Raw genomic sequence first — 21,064 nt, forward strand, 5'->3', positions numbered from 1 at the left:
AAGCCATCACTGATTCCCTAAATACATCCCATTCCTCCCCCACTCCCCTTACCTCCTTTGTTTTCACCTTTTTCCATTCTGTACTCAGTCTCTCCTGGTACTTTCTCACACAAGTCTCCTTCCCAAGCTCACTTACTCTCACCACTCTCTTCACACCAACATTCTCTCTTCTTTTCTGAAAACCCCCACAAATCTTCACCTTCGCCTCCACAAGATAATGATCAGACATCCCTCCAGTTGCACCTCTCAGCACATTAACATCCAAAAGTCTCTCTTTCGTGTGTCTATCAATTAACACGTAATCCAATAACGCTCTCTGGCCATCTCTCCTACTTACATATGTTTTTTTTTTTTTTTTTTTTTTTTTTCCCGCTGTCTCCCGCGTTTGCGAGGTAGCGCAAGGAAACAGACGAAAGAAATGGCCCAACCCCCCCCATACACATGTATATACATACGTCCACACACGCAAATATACATACCTACACAGCTTTCCATGGTTTACCCCAGACGCTTCACATGTCTTGATTCAATCCACTGACAGCACGTCAACCCCGGTATACCACATCGCTCCAATTCACTCTATTCCTTGCCCTCCTTTCACCCTCCTGCATGTTCAGGCCCCAATCACACAAAATCTTTTTCACTCCATCTTTCCACCTCAAATTTGGTCTCCCTCTTCTCCTTGCTCCCTCCACCTCCGACACATATATCCTCTTGGTCAATCTTTCCTCACTCATCCTCTCCATGTGCCCAAACCACTTCAAAACACCCTCTTCTGCTCTCTCAACCACGCTCTTTTTATTTCCACACATCTCTCTTACCCTTACGTTACTCACTCGATCAAACCACCTCACACCACACATTGTCCTCAAACATCTCATTTCCAGCACATCCATCCTCCTGCGCACATCTCTATCCATAGCCCACGCCTCGCAACCATACAACATTGTTGGAACCACTATTCCTTCAAACATACCCATTTTTGCTTTCCGAGATAATGTTCTCGACTTCCACACATTCTTCAAGGCCCCCAGAATTTTCGCCCCCTCCCCCACCCTATGATTCACTTCCGCTTCCATGGTTCCATCCGCTGCCAGATCCACTCCCAGATATCTAAAACACTTTACTTCCTCGAGTTTTTCTCCATTCAAACTCACCTCCCAATTGACTTGACCCTCAACCCTACTGTACCTAATAACCTTGCTCTTATTCACATTTACTCTTAACTTTCTTCTTCCACACACTTTACCAAACTCAGTCACCAGCTTCTGCAGTTTCTCACATGAATCAGCCACTAGCGCTGTATCATCAGCGAACAACAACTGACTCTCTTCCGAAGCTCTCTCATCCCCAACAGACTTCATACTTGCCCCTCTTTCCAAAACTCTTGCATTTACCTCCCTAACAACCCCATCCATAAACAAATTAAACAACCATGGAGACATCACACACCCCTGCCGCAAACCTACATTCACTGAGAACCAATCACTTTCCTCTCTTCCTACACGTACACATGCCTTACATCCTCGATAAAAACTTTTCACTGCTTCTAACAACTTGCCTCCCACACCATATATTCTTAATACCTTCCACAGAGCATCTCTATCAACTCTATCATATGCCTTCTCCAGATCCATAAATGCTACATACAAATCCATTTGCTTTTCTAAGTATTTCTCACATACATTCTTCAAAGCAAACACCTGATCCACACATCCTCTACCATTTCTGAAACCACACTGCTCTTCCCCAATCTGATGCTCTGTACATGCCCTCACCCTCTCAATCAATACCCTCCCATATAATTTACCAGGAATACTCAACAAACTTATACCTCTGTAACTTACATATGTATATTTATGTATATCTCGCTTTTTAAACCAGGTATTCCCAATGACCAGTCCTTTTTCAGCACATAAATCTACAAGCTCTTCACTATTTCCATTTACAACACTGAACACTCCATGTATACCAATTATTCCCTCAACTGCCACATTACTCACCTTTGCATTCAAATCACCCATCACTATAACCCGGTCTTTTGCATCAAAACCACTAACACACTCATTCAGCTGCTCCCAAAACACTTGCCTTTCATGATCTTTCTTCTCATGCCCAGGTGCATATGTACCAATAATCACCCATCTCTCTCCATCCACTTTCAGTTTTACCCATATCAATCTAGAATTTACTTTCTTACACTCTATCACATACTCCCACAACTCCTGATTCAGGAGTAGTGCTTCTCCTTCCCTTGCTCTTGTCCTCTCACTAACCCCTGACTTTACTCCCAAGACATTCCCAAACCACTCTTCCCCTTTACCCTTTAGCTTCGTTTCACTCAGAACCAAAACATCCAGGTTCCTTTCCTCAAACATACTACCTATCTCTCCTTTTTTCTCATCTTGGTTACATCCACACACATTTAGACACCCCAATCTGAGCCTTCGAGGAGGATGAGCACTCCTCGCGTGACTCCTTCTTCTGTTTCCCCTTTTAGAAAGTTAAAATACAAGGAGGGGAGGGTTTCTGGCCCCCTGCTTCCATCCCCTTTAGTCGCCTTCAACGACATGTGAGGAATGCGTGGGAAGTATTCTTTCTCCCCTATCCCCAGGGATGATAAATATGAATGATACATTATTTATATGTTTTTCATTTATTTTAGCCAAGCTGATTATCTGGTTTGTTATTATGTTTCATAACTGATTATTTTTTTATCCCTGGGGATAGGGGAGAAAGAATACTTCCCACGTATTCCCTGCGTGTCATAGAAGGCGACTAAAAGGGAAGGGAGCGGGGGGCTGGAAATCCTCCCCTCTCGTTTTTTTTTAATTTTCCAAAAGAAGGAACAGAGAAGGGGGCCAGGTGAAGATATTCCCTCAAAGACCCAGTCCTCTGTTCTTAACGCTACCTCGCTATCGCAGGAAATGGCGAATAGTATGAAAAAAAAAAAAACTTGAATATTTTAGGTTTTACTATTTTGGAAGTATTTTACTGTTTCTTTATCTGATATTCTTTCTTAGCTGACTAGGTTAATTTGTTATTTTGCAGTAGCTTTACAGTTATTGTGAATTGACTTCTCTTTGGAGAAACTTTTGGGATTTTGTATTTATTAGAAAAGATGCTTTTATTTTGTTTTGTATATTTGTTACTGTATTTTCCCCCTTCATAGACATTTTTTCATAACACCCTAAGCAGGTACTGATATTGCAGCCATCTGGAAAAATTCAAGGAGTCTTGGCCTGGTGGAATAGTTTGAGTAGTAGGAAGGTTGATTTTTGGTTTAGGGTAAGGAGTAAAAATTTTGAGCCATTTTTTTCTTTGCCAGAATCCCCTTATACTGTAGTTGGTTATTTGGCAATGTTGGACAGGTTATCAGTCATGAAGCGCACATCTGCTGGGAGAAGATAGCCATTAATTGGTCCAATTAGGTTTTTGATTTAAAGAATATAATATGTACTTGATATTACTGTAATACTGTGCATTTAGATTGTAGATATACTATAGGATGTATGGTTTCACCACTGTAAGCATATCCAGCAAGAACTTTGGAAACATAAGCTAAAGTACTATGAATAGCTTGTTATAGAATGACCTTTTTTATATGATTATAGGATTTTGTATTTATTAGAAAAGATGCTTTTATTTTGTTTTGTATATTTGTTACTGTATTTTCCCCCTTCATAGACATTTTTTCATAACACCCTAAGCAGGTACTGATATTGCAGCCATCTGGAAAAATTCAAGGAGTCTTGGCCTGGTGGAATAGTTTGAGTAGTAGGAAGGTTGATTTTTGGTTTAGGGTAAGGAGTAAAAATTTTGAGCCATTTTTTTCTTTGCCAGAATCCCCTTATACTGTAGTTGGTTATTTGGCAATGTTGGACAGGTTATCAGTCATGAAGCACACATCTGCTGGGAGAAGATAGCCATTAATTGGTCCAATTAGGTTTTTGATTTAAAGAATATAATATGTACTTAATATTACTGTAATACTGTGCATTTAGATTGTAGATATACTATAGGATGTATGGTTTCACCACTGTAAGCATATCCAGCAAGAACTTTGGAAACATAAGCTAAAGTACTATGAATAGCTTGTTATAGAATGACCTTTTTTATATGAAGAGGAAGAAAAGAAGGTTTTATAGGTGTAGTGCAATTTTTTATGTATTTTACAATTATATTCTTTATTTTATGCAGTATGGCTCAAGACTGGGAGAGAGAACTACAGAGAACCCGATGTCCTAACTGGAGAGTTTCGAAACACAATGAATTCTTCAATCTCTGTTCCTCGTAAGTTGTCACAAGAGTAAGCATTTACAGTTAGGTAATCCTCATAAATTCAAGGGAGTGATTACATACATCCCTTTTCAAAGGAGCTTTACATTACAATTTGCATATACATGCCTTGCTGTCTGCATCTGTTTGAGCTTCCCCTCTCCTTTTATTGGTAAAAGTCATTTGGGATAGGGTAGAAAGATTTCTACCCACATATTTACTCACATATTCCCTGTGTGTTGTAGGGGGCAACTGAGAGGGACAGGAGTGGGAGGCTGGAAACCCTCCCCTTCTTGTATTTCAGTTCCTAAAAGATGAAACAGAAGAAGGAGCCAAGCAAGGAGTGCTCATCTTCTTCGGAGATTTAGCTGGAGTGTCTGAATGTGTGTCAGTGTAACCAAGATGAGAAGAAAGGAGAGATAGGTGGTATGTTTGAGGAAAGGAACTTAGACATTCTGGCTCTGAGTGAAAAAAGGCTGAATAGTACAGCTGGTGGGATGTCTGATCATTACCTGATGGGGCAAGGGTGAAGATATACAGAGGTTTTTGGAAATGAGGAAATGATACAAGTGAGAAGATTGTGCTGAAAGTATGTGCACTTGGAAAAGAGATGTATGTAAAGAAACACTAAGAGAGATTGAGTATAGAATAGCCAAAGGTGAGAGTAAATGAAGCTAGGGTTATGGGTGAGGAATGGGAGGTATTAACTGGTATGTGTGAGAGAAGTGTGTTGCATGCAGGTGGGAGGTGGGCAAGTAAGAAAGGTTAGTGAGTGGTGGGATAACAAATCAAGATTGCTAGTGAAAGAGGGAAGAGAGTTGTATGGGCACTATTTGTAGGAGTATGAGTAACTGGGAGATGTACAAGAGTAAGTGGCAGGAGGTCAAGAGAAAGGTGCAGGGGCTGATAAAGAGGGCAATTGAAAGTAGTGGTGAGTGGGTATTAGCAAATTTTAATTGAAATAAGGTGTTTTACATTGGTATAAGTTTGTTTGAGTATTCCTCGGAAATTTTATGGGAGGGTATTGATTGAGAAGGTGAAGGTATGTACAGAGCATCAGATTGGGGAAGAGCAGAGTGGTTTCAGAAGTGGTAGAGGATGTTTGGATCAGGTGTATGCTTTGAAGAAAGTATGTGAGAAATACCTTCAAAAACAATGCATGTGAGAAATATTTAGAAAAACAAATGGATTTGTATGTAGCATTTATGGATCTGGAGAAGGCATATGATAGAGTTCATAGAGATGCTCTGTGGAAGGTATTAAGAATATATGGTGTGGGAAGCAAGTTGCTTGAAGTAGTGAAAAGTTTTTATCGAGAATGTAAGGCATGTGTACGAGTAGGAAGAGAGGAAAGTGATTGATTCTCAGTGAATGTGGGTTTGCGGTAGGGGTGCGTGATGTCTCCATGGTTGTTTAATTTGTTTATGGATAGGGTTGTCAGGGAGGTGAATGCAAGAGTTTTGCAGAGAGGGGTAAGTATGCAGTCTGTTGTGGACGAGAGGGCTTGGGAAGTGAGTCAGTTGTTGTTTGCTGATGATACAGCGCTGATTGCTGATTCAGGTGAGAAACTGTAGAAACTGGTTACTGAGTTTGGTAAAGTGTGTGAAAGAACAAAGCTGAGAGTAAATGTGAATAAGAGCAAGGTTATTAAGTACAGTAGGGTTTAGGGACAGGTCAATTGGGAAGTAAGTTTGAATGGAGAACAACTGGTGGAAGTGAAGTGTTTTAGATATCTGGGAGTGGATTTGGCAGCAGATGGAATCATGGAAGCGGAAGTGAGTCACAGGGTGGGGGAGGAGGTGAAAGTTCTGGGAGCGTTGAAAAATGTGTGGAAGGCGAGAACATTATCTCGGAAAGCAAAAACGGGTATGTTTGAAGTTATAGTGGTTCCAACAATGTTATATGGTTGCGAGGCATGGGCTATAGATAGAGTTCTGCAGAAGAGGGTGGATGTGTTGGAAATGAGATGTTTGAGGACAATATGTGGTGTGAGGTGGTTTGATCGAGTAAGTAATGAAAGGGTAAGAGAGATGTTTGGTAATAGAAAGAGTGTGGTTGAGAGAGCAGAAGAGCGTGTTTTGAAATGGTTTGATCTTATGGAGAGAATAAGTGAGGCAAGATTGACTAAGAGGATAAAGGTGTCAAAGGTGGAGGGAATGAAGAGAAGTTGGAGAGCAAGTTGGAGGTGGAAGGATGGAGTGAAAAAGATTTTGAGTGATCGGGGCCTGAACATGCAGGAGGGTGAAAGGCGTGCAAGGAATAGAGTGAATTAGAATGATGTGGTGTACCGGGGTCGATGTGCTGTCAATGGATTGAACCAGGGCATGTGAAGCGTCTGGGGTAAACCATGGAAAGTTTTGTAGGGCCTGGTTGTGGAAAGGGGCTGTGATTTCAGTGCATTTTTACATGACAGCTAGAGACTGAGTGTGAACGAATGTGGCCTTTGTTGTCTTTTCCTAGCGCTACCTTGCTCACATGAGGGGTGATGGGGTTGTTATTTCATGTGTGGCGGGATGGCGATGGGAATGGATAAAGACAGACTGTATGAATTATGTTCATGTGTATATATGTATATGTCTGTGTGTGTATATATGTTATCCCTGGGGATAGGGGAGAAAGAATACTTCCCACGTATTCCCTACGTGTCGTGGAAGGTGACTAAAAGGGGAGGGAGCGGGGTCTGGAAATCCTCCCCTCTCAATATTTTTTTTTTTTTTTTTTTTTTTTCCAAAAGAGGGAACAGAGAAGGGGGCCAGGTGAGGATATTCCCTCAAAGGCCCAGTTCTCTGTTCTTGATGCTACCTCACTAACGCGGGAAATGGCGAATAGTTTGAAAGAAAGAAAGAAAAGAAAGTGTATATATATATATGTATACATTGGGATGTTTAGGTATGTATATTTCGTGTGGACGTGTATGTATATCATGTGTATGTGGGTGGGTTGGCCCATTTTTTCATCTGTTTCCTTGCGCTACCTGGCTAACGCCGGAGACAGCGACAAAGCAATATATATATTATTTATTTTATTTATTTTGCTTTGTCGCTGTCTCCCGCGTTTGCGAGGTAGCGCAAGGAAACAGACGAAAGAAATGGCACAACCCACCCCCATACACAATGTACACACACACACGCCCACACTCGCAAATATACATACCTAGACATCTCAATGTACACATATATATACACACACAGACACACATATATACCCATGCACACAATTCACACTGCCTGCCCCTATTCATTCCCATCGCCACCTCGCCACACATGGAATACCATCCCCCTCCCCCCTCATGTGTGCGAGGTAGCACTAGGAAAAGACAACAAAGGCCCCATTCGTTCACACTCAGTCTCCAGCTGTTACGCAATAATGCCCGAAACCACAGCTCCCTTTCCACATCCAGGCCCCACACAACTTTCCATTGTTTACCCCAGACGTTTCACATGCCCTGACACCACGTCAACCCCGGTATACCACATCGATCCAATTCACCCTATTCCTTGCCCGCCTTTCACCCTCCTGCATGTTCAGGCCCCGATCACTCAAAATCTCTTTCACTCCATCTTTCCACCTCCAATTTGGTCTCCCACTTCCCCTCGTTCCCTCCACCTCCGACACATATATCCTCTTGGTCAATCTTTCCTCACTCATTCTCTCCATGTGCCCAAACCATTTCAAAACACCCTCTTCTGCTCTCTCAACCACGCTCTTTTTATTTCCACACATCTCTCTTCCCCTTACATTACTTACTCGATCAAACCACCTCACACCACACATTGTCCTCAAACATCTCATTTCCAGCACATCCACCCTCCTGCGCACAACTCTATCCATAGCCCACGCCTCGCAACCATACAACATTGTTGGAACCACTATTCCTTCAAACATACCCATTTTTGCTTTCCGAGATAATGTTCTTGACTTCCACACATTCTTCAAGGCTCCCAGGATTTTCGCCCCCTCCCCCACCCTATGATTCACTTCCGCTTCCATGGTTCCATCCGCTGCCAGATCCACTCCCAGATATCTAAAGCACTTTACTTCCTCCAGTTTTTCTCCATTCAAACTTACCTCCCAATTGACTTGACCCTCAACCCTACTGTACCTAATAACCTTGCTCTTATTCACATTTACTCTTAACTTTCTTCTTTCACACACTTTACCAAACTCAGTCACCAGCTTCTGCAGTTTCTCACATGAATCAGCCACCAGCTCTGTATCATCAGCGAACAACAACTGACTCACTTCCCAAGCTCTCTCATCCCCAACAGACTTCATACTTGCCCCTCTTTCCAAAACTCTTGCATTCACCTCCCTAACAACCCCATCCATAAACAAATTAGACAACCATGAAGACATCACACACCCCTGCCGCAAACTTACATTCACTGAGACCCAAGCACTTTCCTCTCTTCCTACACGTACACATGCCTTACATCCTCGATAAAAACTTTTCACTGCTTCTAACAACTTGCCTCCCACACCACATATTCTTAATACCTTCCGCAGAGCATCTCTATCAACTTATTATCAATTTATTAAAAAAGGGGGTGACTGTATTGTTGACTGGTTGGTAAGGTTATTTAATGTATGTATGACTCATGGTGAGGTGCCTGAGGATTGGCGGAATGCGTGCGTAGTGTCATTGTACAAGGGCAAAGGGGATAAGAGTGAGTGCTCAAATTACAGAGATATAAGTTTGTTGAGTATTCCTGGTAAATTATATGGGAGGGTATTGATTGAGAGGGTGAAGGCATGTACAGAGCATCAGATTGGGGAAGAGCAGTGTGGTTTCAGAAGTGGTAGAGGATGTGTGGATCAGGTGTTTGCTTTGAAGAATGTATATGAGAAATACTTAGAAAAGCAAATGGATTTGTATGTAGCATTTATGGATCTGGAGAAGGCATATGATAGAGTTGATAGAGATGCTCTGTGGAAGGTATTAAGAATATATGGTGCGGGAGGCAAGTTGTTAGAAGCAGTGAAAAGTTTTTATCGAGGATGTAAGGCATGTGTACGTGTAGGAAGAGAGGAAAGTGCTTGGGTCTCAGTGAATGTAAGTTTGCGGCAGGGGTGTGTGATGTCTTCATGGTTGTCTAATTTGTTTATGGATGGGGTTGTTAGGGAGGTGAATGCAAGAGTTTTGGAAAGAGGGGCAAGTATGAAGTCTGTTGTGAATGAGAGAGCTTGGAAAGTGAGTCAGTTGTTGTTCGCTGATGATACAGCGTTGGTGGCTGATTCATGTGAGAAACTGCAGAAGCTGGTGACTGAGTTTGGTAAAGTGTGTGAAAGAAGAAAGTTAAGAGTAAATATGAATAAAAGCAAGGTTATTAGGTACAGTAGGGTTGAGGGTCATGTCAATTGGGAGGTAAGTTTGAATGGAGAAAGGCTGGAGGAAGTAAAGCGTTTTAGATATCTGGGAGTGGATCTGTCAGCGGATGGAACCATGGAAGCAGAAGTGGATCATAGGGTGGGGGAGGGGGCGAAGATCCTGGGAGCCTTGAAGAATGTTTGGAAGTCGAGAACATTATCTCGGAAAGCAAAAATGGGTATGTTTGAAGGAATAGTGGTTCCAACAATGTTGTATGGTTGTGAGGCGTGGGCTATGGATAGAGTTGTGCGCAGGAGGGTGGATGTGCTGGAAATGAGATTTTTGAGGACAATGTGTGGTGTGAGGTGGTTTGATCGGATAAGTAACATAAGGGTAAGAGAGATGTGTGGAAATAAAAAGAGCATGGTTGAGAGAGCAGAAGAGGGTGTTTTGAAATGGTTTGGGCACATGGAGATAATGAGTGAGGAAAGATTGACCAAGAGGATATATGTGTCGGAGGTGGAGGGAACGAGGAGAAGTGGGAGACCAAATTGGAGGTGGAAAGATGGAGTGAAAGAGATTTTGTGTGATCGGGGCCTGAACATGCAGGAGGGTGAAAGGAGGGGAAGGAATAGAGTGAATTGGATTGATGTGGTATACCAGGGTTGACGTGCTGTCAGTGGATAGAATCAGGGCATGTGAAGCGTCTGGGGTAAACCATGGAAAGCTGTGTAGGTATGTATATTTGCGTGTGTGGACGTGTATATATATACATGTGTATTACCAAGAAAAATATCATTGAATCTTCTATTACTAAATACACAAAGAATTATAATCTTAATATTAGTGATGGTCAACACAAATTAGATGACTTTATTGTTGATAAAATTTGTAAAATGATAAGTTTATGAACGCTCGTTGTATGTTTTAGACAATCACATGTTTAGCATATGGCGTCCTAGCTTTGTTTTTTTGATGTATATCAACTGACTTATATTTCTCATGTGTCTCTCCTGATGATGTGATTATTACACGAAAGTGAATTTGGGAACTTATATTATTTCATTTTCCCCGTGGACTCACAGGAATATATATATATATATATATATATATATATATATATATATATATATATATATATATATGTTAGGGAGGTAAATGCAAGAGTTTTAGAAAGAGGGGCAAGTATGAAGTCTGTTGGGGATGAGAGAGCTTGGGAAGTGAGTCAGTTGTTGTTCGCTGATGATACAGCGCTGGTGGCCGATTCATGTGAGAAACTGCAGAAGCTGGTGACTGAGTTTGGTAAAGTGTGTGGAAGAAGAAAGTTAAGAGTAAATGTGAATAACAGCAAGGTTATTAGGTACAGTAGGGTTGAGGGTCAAGTCAATTGGGAGGTGAGTTTGAATGGAGAAAAGCTGGAGGAAGTGAAGTGTTTTAGATATCTGGGAGTGGATCTGGCAGCGGATGGAACCATGGAAGCGGAAGTGGATCATAGGGTGGGGGAGGGGGCGAAAATTCTGGGGGCCTTGAAGAATGTGTGGAAGTCGAGAACATTATCTCGGAAAGCAAAAATGGGTATGTTTGAAGGAATAGTGGTTCCAACAATGTTGTATGGTTGCGAGGCGTGGGCTATGGATAGAGTTGTGCGCAGGAGGATGGATGTGCTGGAAATGAGATGTTTGAGGACAGTGTGTGGTGTGAGGTGGTTTGATCGAGTGAGTAACGTAAGGGTAAGAGAGATGTGTGGAAATAAAAAGAGCGTGGTTGAGAGAGCAGAAGAGGGTGTTTTGAAGTGGTTTGGGCACATGGAGAGAATGAGTGAGGAAAGATTGACCAAGAGGATATATGTGTCGGAGGTGGAGGGAACGAGGAGAAGAGGGAGACCAAATTGGAGGTGGAAAGATGGAGTGAAAAAGATTTTGTGTGATCGGGGCCTGAACATGCAGGAGGGTGAAAGGAGGGCAAGGAATAGAGTGAATTGGAGCGATGTGGTATACCGGGGTTGACGTGCTGTCAGTGGATTGAATCAAGGCATGTGAAGCGTCTGGGGTAAACCATGGAAAGCTGTGTAGGTGTGTATATTTGCGTGTGTGGACGTATGTATATACATGTGTATGGGGGGGGTTGGGCCATTTCTTTCGTCTGTTTCCTTGCGCTACCTCGCAAACGCGGGAGACAGCGACAAAGTATAATAAAAAAAAAATATAATAATATATACATAAGGTGCAAGAGGTGAAAAAAAGGGCAAATGAGAGTTGGGGTGAGATAGTATCATTAAATTTTAGGGAGAATGAAAAGATGTTCTGGAAGGAGGTAAATAAAGTGTGTAAGACAAGGGAGCAAATGGGAACTTCAGTGAGGGGCGCAAATGGGGAGGTGATAACAAGTAGTGGTGATGTGAGAAGGAGATGGAGTGAGTATTTTGAAGGTTTGTTGAATGTGTTTGATGATAGAGTGGCAGATATAGGGTGTTTTGGTCGAGGTGGTGTTCAAAGTGAGAGGGTTAGGGAAAATGATTTGGTAAACAGAGAAGAGGTAGTAAAAGCTTTGCGGAAGATGAAAGCCGGCAAGGCAGCAGGTTTGGATGGTATTGCAGTGGAATTTATTAAAAAAGGGGGTGACTGTATTGTTGACTGGTTGGTAAGGTTATTTAATGTATGTATGACTCATGGTGAGGTGCCTGAGGATTGGCGAAATGCGTGCATAGTGCCATTGCACAAAGGCAAAGGGGATAAGAGTGAGTGCTCAAATTACAGAGGTATAAGTTTGTTGAGTATTCCTGGTAAATTATATGGGAGGGTATTGATTGAGAGGGTGAAGGCATGTACAGAGCATCAGATTGGGGATGAGCAGTGTGGTTTCAGAAGTGGTAGAGGATGTGTGGATCAGGTGTTTGCTTTGAAGAATGTATGTGAGAAATACTTAGAAAAGCAAATGGATTTGTATGTAGCATTTATGGATCTGGAGAAGGCATATGATAGAATTGATAGAGATGCTCTGTGGAAGGTATTAAGAATATATGGTGTGGGAGGCAAGTTGTTAGAAGCAGTGAAAAGTTTTTATCGAGGATGTAAGGCATGTGTACGTGTAGGAAGACAGGAAAGTGATTGGTTCTCAGTGAATGTAGGTTTGCGGCAGGGGTGTGTGATGTCTCCATGGTTGTTTAATTTGTTTATGGATGGGGTTGTTAGGGAGGTGAATGCAAGAGTTTTGGAAAGAGGGGCAAGTATGAAGTCTGTTGGGGATGAGAGAGCTTGGGAAGTGAGTCAGTTGTTGTTCGCTGATGATACAGCGCTGGTGGGTGATTCATGTGAGAAACAGCAGAAGCTGGTGACTGAGTTTGGTAAAGTGTGTGAAAGAAGAAAGTTAAGAGTAAATGTGAATAAGAGCAAGGTTATTAGGTACAGTAGGGTTGAGGGTCAAGTCAATTGGGAGGTGAGTTTGAATGGAGAAAAACTGGAGGAAGTGAAGTATTTTAGATATCTGGGAGTGGATCTGGCAGCGGATGGAACCATGGAAGCGGAAGTGGATCATAGGGTGGGGGAGGGGGCGAAAATTCTGGGAGCCTTGAAGAATGTGTGGAAGACGAGAACATTATCTCGGAAAGCAAAAATGGGTGTGTTTGAAGGAATAGTGGTTCCAACAATGTTGTATGGTTGCGAGGCGTGGGCTATGGATAGAATGGTGCGCAGGAGAATGGATGTGCTGGAAATGAGATGTTTGAGGACAATGTGTGGTGTGAGGTGGTTTGATCGAGTAAGTAACGTAAGGGTAAGAGAGATGTGTGGAAATAAAAAGAGCGTGGTTGAGAGAGGAGAAGAGGGTATTTTGAAATGGTTTGGGCACATGGAGAGAATGAGTGAGGAAAGATTGACCAAGAGGATATATGTGTCGGAGGTGGAGGGAACGAGGAGAAGTGGGAGACCAAATTGGAGGTGGAAAGATGGAGTGAAAGAGATTTTGAGTGATCGTGGCCTGAACATCCATGAGGGTGAAAGGCGGGCAAGGAATAGAATGAATTGTATCGATGTGGTATACCGGGGTCAACGTGCTGTCAATGGATTGAATCAGGGCATGTGAAGCGTCTGGGGTAAACCATGGAAAGTTCTGTGGGGCCTGGATGTGGAAAGGGAGCTGGGGTTTCGGGCATTATTACATGACAGCTAGAGACTGAGTGTGAACAAATGGGGCCTTTGTTGTCTTTTCCTAGTGCTACCTCGCACACATGAGGGGGGAGGGGGATGTTATTCCATGTGTGGCGAGGTGGCGATGGAAATTTATAAATAAAGGCAGACAGTATGAATTATGTACATGTGTATATATGTATATGTCTGTATGTGTGTATATATATGTGTACATTGAGATGTATAGGTATGTATATTTGCTGTGTGGACATGTATGTATATACATGTGTATGGGGGTGGGTTGGGCCATTTCTTTCGTCTGTTTCCTTGCGCTACCTCGCAAACGCGGGAGACAGCGACAAAGCAAAAAAAAATATATATATATATATATATATATATATATATATATATATATATATATATATATATATATATATATATCCCTGGGAATAGGGGAGGAAGAATACTTCCCACGTATTCCCTGCATATCATAGAAGGTGACTAAAAGGGGAGGGAGCGGGTGGCTGGAATTCCTCCCCTCCCATTAATGTATGTATGATTCATGGTGAGGTGCCTGAGGATTGGCGGAATGCTTTCATAGTGCCATTGTACAAAGGCAAAGGGGATAAGAGTGAGTACTCAAATTACAGATGTATAAGTTTGTTGAGTATTCCTGGTAAATTATATGGGAGGGTATTGATTGAGAGGGTGAAGGCATGTACAGAGCATCAGATTGGGGAAGAGCAGTGTGGTTTTAGTAGTGGTAGAGGATGTGTGGATCAAGTGTTTGCTTTGAAGAATGTATGTGAGAAATACTTAGAAAAGCAAATGGATTTGTATGTAGCATTTATGGATCTGGAGAAGGCATATGATAGAGTTGATAGAGATGCTTTGTGGAAGATATTAAGAATATATGGTGTGGGAGGCAAGTTGTGAGAAGCAGTGAAAAGTTTTTATCGAGGAGGTAAGGCATGTGTACGTGTAGGAAGAGAGGAAAGTGATTGGTTCTCAGTGAATGTAGGTTTGCGGCAGGGGTGTGTGATGTCTCCATGGTTGTTTAATTTGTTTATGGATGGGGTTGTTAGGGAGGTGAATGCAAGAGTTTTGGAAAGAGGGGCAAGTATGCAGTCTGTTTTGGTTGAGAGAGCTTGGGAAGTGAGTCAGTTGTTGTTCGCTGATGATACAGCACTGGTGGGTGATTCATGTGAGAAACTGCAGAAGCTGGTGACTGAGTTTGGTAAAGTGTGTGAAAGAAGAAAGTTAAAAGTAAATGTGAATAAGAGCAAGGTTATTAGGTACAGTAGGGTTGAGGGTCAAGTCAATTGGGAGGTAAGTTTGAATGGAGAAAGGCTGGAGGAAGTAAAGTGTTTTAGATATCTGGGAGTGGATCTGGCAGCGGATGGAACCATGGAAGCGGAAGTGAATCATAGGGTGGGGGAGGGGGCGAAAATTCTGGGGGCCTTGAAGAATGCTTGGAAGTCGAGAACATTATCTCGGAAAGCAAAAATGGGTATGTTTGAAGGAATAGTGGTTCCAACAATGTTGTATGGTTGCAAGGTGTGGGCTATGTATAGAGTTGTGCACAGTAGTGTGGATGTGCTAGAAATTAGATGTTTGAGGACAATATGTGGTGTGAGGTGGTTTGATTGAGTAAGCAATGTAAAGGTAAGAGAGATGTGTGGAAATAAAGAGAGTGTGTTTGAGAGAGCAGAAGAGGGTGTTTTGAAATGGTTTGGTCACATGGAGAGGATGAGTGAGGAAAGATTGACCAAGAGGATATATGTGTCAGAGGTGGAGGGAACGAGGAGAAGTGGGAGACCAAATTGGAGGTGGAAAGATGGAGTGAAAAAGATTTTGAGTGATTGAGGCCTGAACATGCAGGAGAGTGAAAGGCGTGCAAGGAATAGAGTGAATTGGAACGATGTGGTATACCGCGGTCAACAAAGGGCCCATTCATTCACACTCAGTCTCTAGCTGTCATGTAATAACGCACAGTAACCACAGCTCCCTTTCCACATCCAGGCCCCACACAACTTTCCATGGTTTACCCCAGACGCTTCACATGCCTGGTTCAATCCATTGATAGCACATCGACCCTGGTATACCACATCGTTCCAATTCACTCCAATTCCACCTCCATATATATATATGTATACTTTGAAAAAATGTATAGGTATGTATATGTGCATGTGTGGACGTGTATGTATTGACATGTGTATTTGGGTGGGTTGGGCTATTCTTTCATTTGTTTCCTTGCGCTACCTTGCTAACGCGGGAGACAGCGACGAAGTATGATGAATAAATAAATAGATAAACTTATATATATTGCAAGAGCACAGCATAGTGTGTGATCTAGTATTTGCTGATAACCATGGGGAAAATGAATCGCAATAAGTTCGGAAGTGCACTTTTGTGTAATGATCACATCATGAGGGAAGATACAAGAATGAGATAGAAGATGTAGAACAGTCAGTTGATATACAAGGAATGAATGTCACTAAGACATCACTGGTAAACAAGCATTACTGGATGGTGGTCTTCGTTGGTTGGTGTTTGGGTCTGGCATCATGCCTGTCATAAGATTTTACTCTCTGGACGGGAAAGGGAACTGTTTGAAAATTTTGCTTATGACAGAGCTATCCAGTTTGTAAAGACCTTCACATACATTAATGGTGCAGTTCTTTGTGTATTTGATAATGGAAGATCTGATGATATTTCTCATGGTAAAGGAGTTATAGCTAATAACTGAATTAGTTACTCCAGTCAGTACAGTTGTTATAAATTTTAACATGATTAAAAAATCATTTTATTCTTGTTCTTTTCTTATATTTATGTTGCTAAAGTCTAACATAAAGATCCTTACCAGTCTGCCCTACATAAGACAGTCTAACATAAAGATCCTTACCAGTCTGCCCTACATAAGACATATTGCACTTTTTACAAGGGATTCTGTAAACAGAGCCCGCAGAATTTTTGTGGCAAATTTTTTATTCAGATAATCTTTATAGTATTGTTATTGCTGAAATCTACATTTACATTAAAGGATTTAAGCAACCTAGGAAATAATGTAAAATTATCGCTAATAGGGAGAACTAAAAGATTCTTGTATGTGGGGAGGTTTGGGTTTAACTTTATATAATGATTTCTTTGCCAACTTAGGAGATTTATCAGTGAAAGATTTAGGATACTTTAACTTGGATCCAATCGAATATGTCTTATCAAACTCATCATCAGGAAGTTCCTGATTGCATATACATTATGCTTTAAGGAACATTGACTGGAGTGATGATAGTTTAACTCTGTCTTGTTGAGCTGAGTAATGATGAATAAAAGAGCAAACATTGGTGGGTTTTCTGTATATGCTAAACTTAAGTGTGTTCCTATCCCCATGGGTCATGCAATCTGAAAATGGTAACACTGTTATTTTCCACTTCCACAGTAAATTTGATAGAAAGTACTAAATTGTTAAGTAGAAAAAGAAATATTTGTAAATTTTCATTTGTTGGCCAAACACAAAGAACATATCCCAAAGTAATTTTGTTTCAAAGAATTCCATGTAGAGATTACCAAGGTTCTGAGCATGATATTCTCCATTAAATTGAAATGCACAGTCTTTTATGAAAAAAAGAAAATTTAATCAATTCAGTAAACACAGAATTTAAAACAGATGAATCAAGATTATCCAAGCCATCAACCAAATATTCTAAGAGGTCATCAACTGGAAATTTTGTGAACAAGGATGAAACATCAAGACTTACTACATATCATGAAACTTGTTAATTAAATCTACATTGTTTATGATAGTAGAATTTGATGTATTATCTACTTGTGGGCTTGATAAAGAAACTAACCATTTTAATCATTTATATGTGATTGAGTCGACTGAGTTTGGCTTAGGTGTTTTGATTAGTCCTGACATATATGGTAAAGAAGGGGACAATGATGAAAATCTTTTTTTGAGAAAATGTTAAGATGATAGGGGAAAGCAAAGAAAGAGTAGATGAAGATTTTGGAAGGAAGTTAAGTGAAAAGCTTTGGGATAATAAGGAACTGTGCTTGAAGGACGTGAAGAAGGGAAGAGGTGGATGTAAGAGTTGAAATGTTGATGTGAGAAGTAAGGAAGGGGAGATAATGAATCAAAAGTTGGAAGTGAAGGGAAATGGAAGAAGCATTTTGAAGAACTGATGAATGTTGGAGAAGGCAAGGCAGCAGTTTTTACATGCATGGGTATAGAGGATGGAAAGAAGAGGGGATACAAGTGCAAGGGCCTATAGCAAAAAGAGAAGTAAGAAGCCGTGGTGAGGCTGAAGGTAGGAAAAGCAGCTAGAGCAGATGGGATTATGGCTGAAATACTGAAGTATTAAGGAGAAAGTGGGATAGAGAGGATGCATCTTATTTGTGATTTAGCATGGAAACAGAAGATTGTGCCTGAGGATTGGGTCAAAGCTATTATCATTCTTTAATTCAAAGGAAAATGTTCTAAGGATGTATGTAGCAATTATAGGGAATAAGTCTTTTAAGTATACCAGGAACAGTGTATGCAAGAATATCAATTGATGGAGCGATGGAAGTGACTGAATGCAGATTAAGTGAAGAGCAAGGGGGCTTTAGGAAAGGTAGAGGAGGTTTGGATTAGATTTTTGCAGTAAGGATGATGCATGGAAAAGTATTTAGCAAAAGGTAAGAAGTTGTATGCAGCTTTTATGGATTTTGAGAAAGCGTATGACACAGTTGATTGGAATGCTTTATGGGATGTGTTAATGATATATGATACAGGGGAACAACTGTTAGGTGCTATGAAAGCCTTCTATAGAGGACCAAAGGCCTATGTTAGAGTGGATATAGAGCTGAGTGAAGGTTTCAGGATACATGTAGATGTGAGGCAGGGCTGTGTGATGTCACCATGGCTTTTTGATATATACAGGTGCTCTCCAACTTATGATGGTTTGACTTATGATTTTTCAACTTTATGATGGTGTGATAGCAGTATGCATTCAGTAGAAACTGTTTTGAATTTTGATCTTTTCCTGGGCTAGCGATATGTAGTACGATACTCTCTCGTGACGCTGCGCAGTGGCAGTGAGCCGCAGCTTCCAATCAGCCACACAATCACAAGTGTAAACAAATGTTACTCTACAGTGTACTGTGTTGTCAGTGTTTTTTTATTTTTCTTTCTTCTTTCATACTATTTGCCATTTCCCGCGTTAGCAAGGTAGCGTTAAGAACAGAGGACTGGGCCTCTGAGGGAATATCCTCACCTGGCCTCGTTCTCTGTTTTTTATTTTTTATTTTTTATTTTTTTTATTTTGTGTTTTGTTATTTTGCATCTCATCATCGTAACATGGTGGCAAGCCAGTTATGGCCATCGCACGAGTTAGGACTTTCACAATCAATAATCTCGATCATTTTAAAGGATAAGAAGTGAATCAGTGATACAGTGAAGTCTTCATCATCTGTTAAATCCACTGTCATCATGAAGAAAAGAGCTGGGCTGATTGAGTATATAGAAAAACTACTTGTCATGTGGATGGAAGACCAGATACAGAAGCACATACCACTTATCCTACTGATAATCCAGGATAAGGCAAAAAGTCTTTTCGATATGCTAAAACAGCATGCCAGTAATCCTGTGTATATGCAAATGTTTACAGAAAGTTATGGGTGATTCCAATGCTTCAAAAGGCGTCATAATTTTCATAATGTAAAGGTTAGCAGTGAGGCAACAAGTGCCGATTCTGAAGGTGCTGAAGCTTTTAAGGAAAAGCTGCATATGGTAATTGTGGATGAGAAAAGTAATTGTTTTTAGGAGGGTTAAGGTAGGCTAGACTAAGCTATGATATGTGGTAGTTTAGATGTGCAGTATTAAATGTATTTTGGACTGGTAATATTTTCAACCTATAATGGGTTTATTGGAACATAACCCCATTGAAAGTCAGGGAGCACCTGTATAAGGATGGAGTGTTAAGAGAGATGAAAGCAAAACTAGGGAAAAGGGGTGCAGAGATGGAGTGTGACAGTGAGATATGGTGGCTAGTGGCAAGCCTGTTTGCAGATGATATTGTGTTGTTTGCTGAGAGTGAAGAGGAGTTGCAGAAGGTTGTAAGCATGTTTTATGATGTGTGTAAGTGTTCTTGAATGAAGATAAATTCAAGTAAAAGTAAGGCAGTGAGAGTATAGATTATGTAAAGTCAGGGAGTACCTATATAAGGATGGAGTGATAAGAGAGATGAAAGCAAAACTAGGGAAAAGGGGTACAGAGATGGAGTGTGACAGTGAGATATGGTGGCTAGTGGCAAGCCTGTTTGCAGATGATACTGTGTTGTTTGCTGAGAGTGAAGAGGAGTTGCAGAAGGTTGTAAGTGTGTTTTATGATGTGTGTAAGTGTTCTTGAATGAAGATAAATGCAAGTAAAAGTAAGGCAGTGAGAGTATAGATTATGTAAAGTCAGGGAGTACCTGTATAAGGATGGAGTGATAAGAGAGATGAAAGCAAAACTAGGGAAAAGGGGTACAGAGATTGAATGTGACAGTGAGATATGGTGGCTAGTGGCAAGCCTGTATGCAGATGATACTGTGTTGTTTGCTGAGAGTGAAGAGGAGTTGCAGAAGGTTGTAAGCATGTTTTATGATGTGTGTAAGTGTTCTTGAATGAAGATAAATGCAAGTAAAAGTAAGGCAGTGAGAGTATAGATTATGTAAAGTCAGGGAGTACCTGTATAAGGGTGGAGTGATAAGAGAGATGAAAGCAAAACTAGGGAAAAGGGGTACAGAGATGGAGTGTGACAGTGAGATATGGTGGCTAGTGGCAAGCCTGTATGCAGATGATACTGTGTTGTTTGCTGAGAGTGAAGAGGAGTTGCAGAAGGTTGTAAGTGTGTTTTATGATGTGTGTAAGTGTTCGTGAGTGAAGATAAATGCAAGTAAAAGTAAGGCAGTGAGAGTATAGATAATGTAAAACCATATAGAGTGAAAGAAGAAAGTGTACTAAATTGTGCCTTGGATGTAGGGGAAAAAAAGTCTGGAAGAATTGAGAGAATTTAAGTATGAGCTATCTTGGGTAAGTGTGGTGATATGGTAGGAGAGATAAGGGAGAGAACAGTACAGGGTAGAAGAGTCATTGGGTTCCTTAACAGAATGATGAAGGGTAGAGGTGTAAGTGTGGAAATGAAGAGAGGATCAAGGGACAGCATAGTCCTCCTAACCCTGACCTGGAATAAGTCACAAAGGTCAAGAATCCAAGCTGTGGAAATGAGCTTTTTGAGAAGAGCATGTGTTATGCCTTGATGGAATGAAGAAAGAAACAAAGGGGTGTATGAGTGATGTGGTATGGCAGGGAATGCAAAGGGATTGAATTG

The 21,064-nt window shown here is 41.1% G+C and overlaps 1 protein-coding gene across 3 annotated transcripts in view; it reads left to right on the forward strand.

The window, feature by feature from the left end:
* Positions 1-21,064, forward strand: part of LOC139759945 (myotubularin-related protein 10-B) — a 213,650-nt gene that overhangs the window by 64,862 nt on the left and 127,724 nt on the right. For all 3 annotated transcript variants that reach the window (XM_071682651.1, XM_071682737.1, XM_071682806.1), the window contains one exon: positions 4,201-4,293. In XM_071682651.1, coding sequence (XP_071538752.1) covers positions 4,201-4,293 — 93 coding nt within the window. The remainder of the gene's footprint in view (positions 1-4,200; positions 4,294-21,064) is intronic.

The sequence above is a fragment of the Panulirus ornatus genome, chromosome 1 (genome assembly GCF_036320965.1).
Source record: "Panulirus ornatus isolate Po-2019 chromosome 1, ASM3632096v1, whole genome shotgun sequence".
In the NCBI taxonomy this organism is placed as follows: Eukaryota; Metazoa; Arthropoda; class Malacostraca; order Decapoda; family Palinuridae; genus Panulirus; species Panulirus ornatus.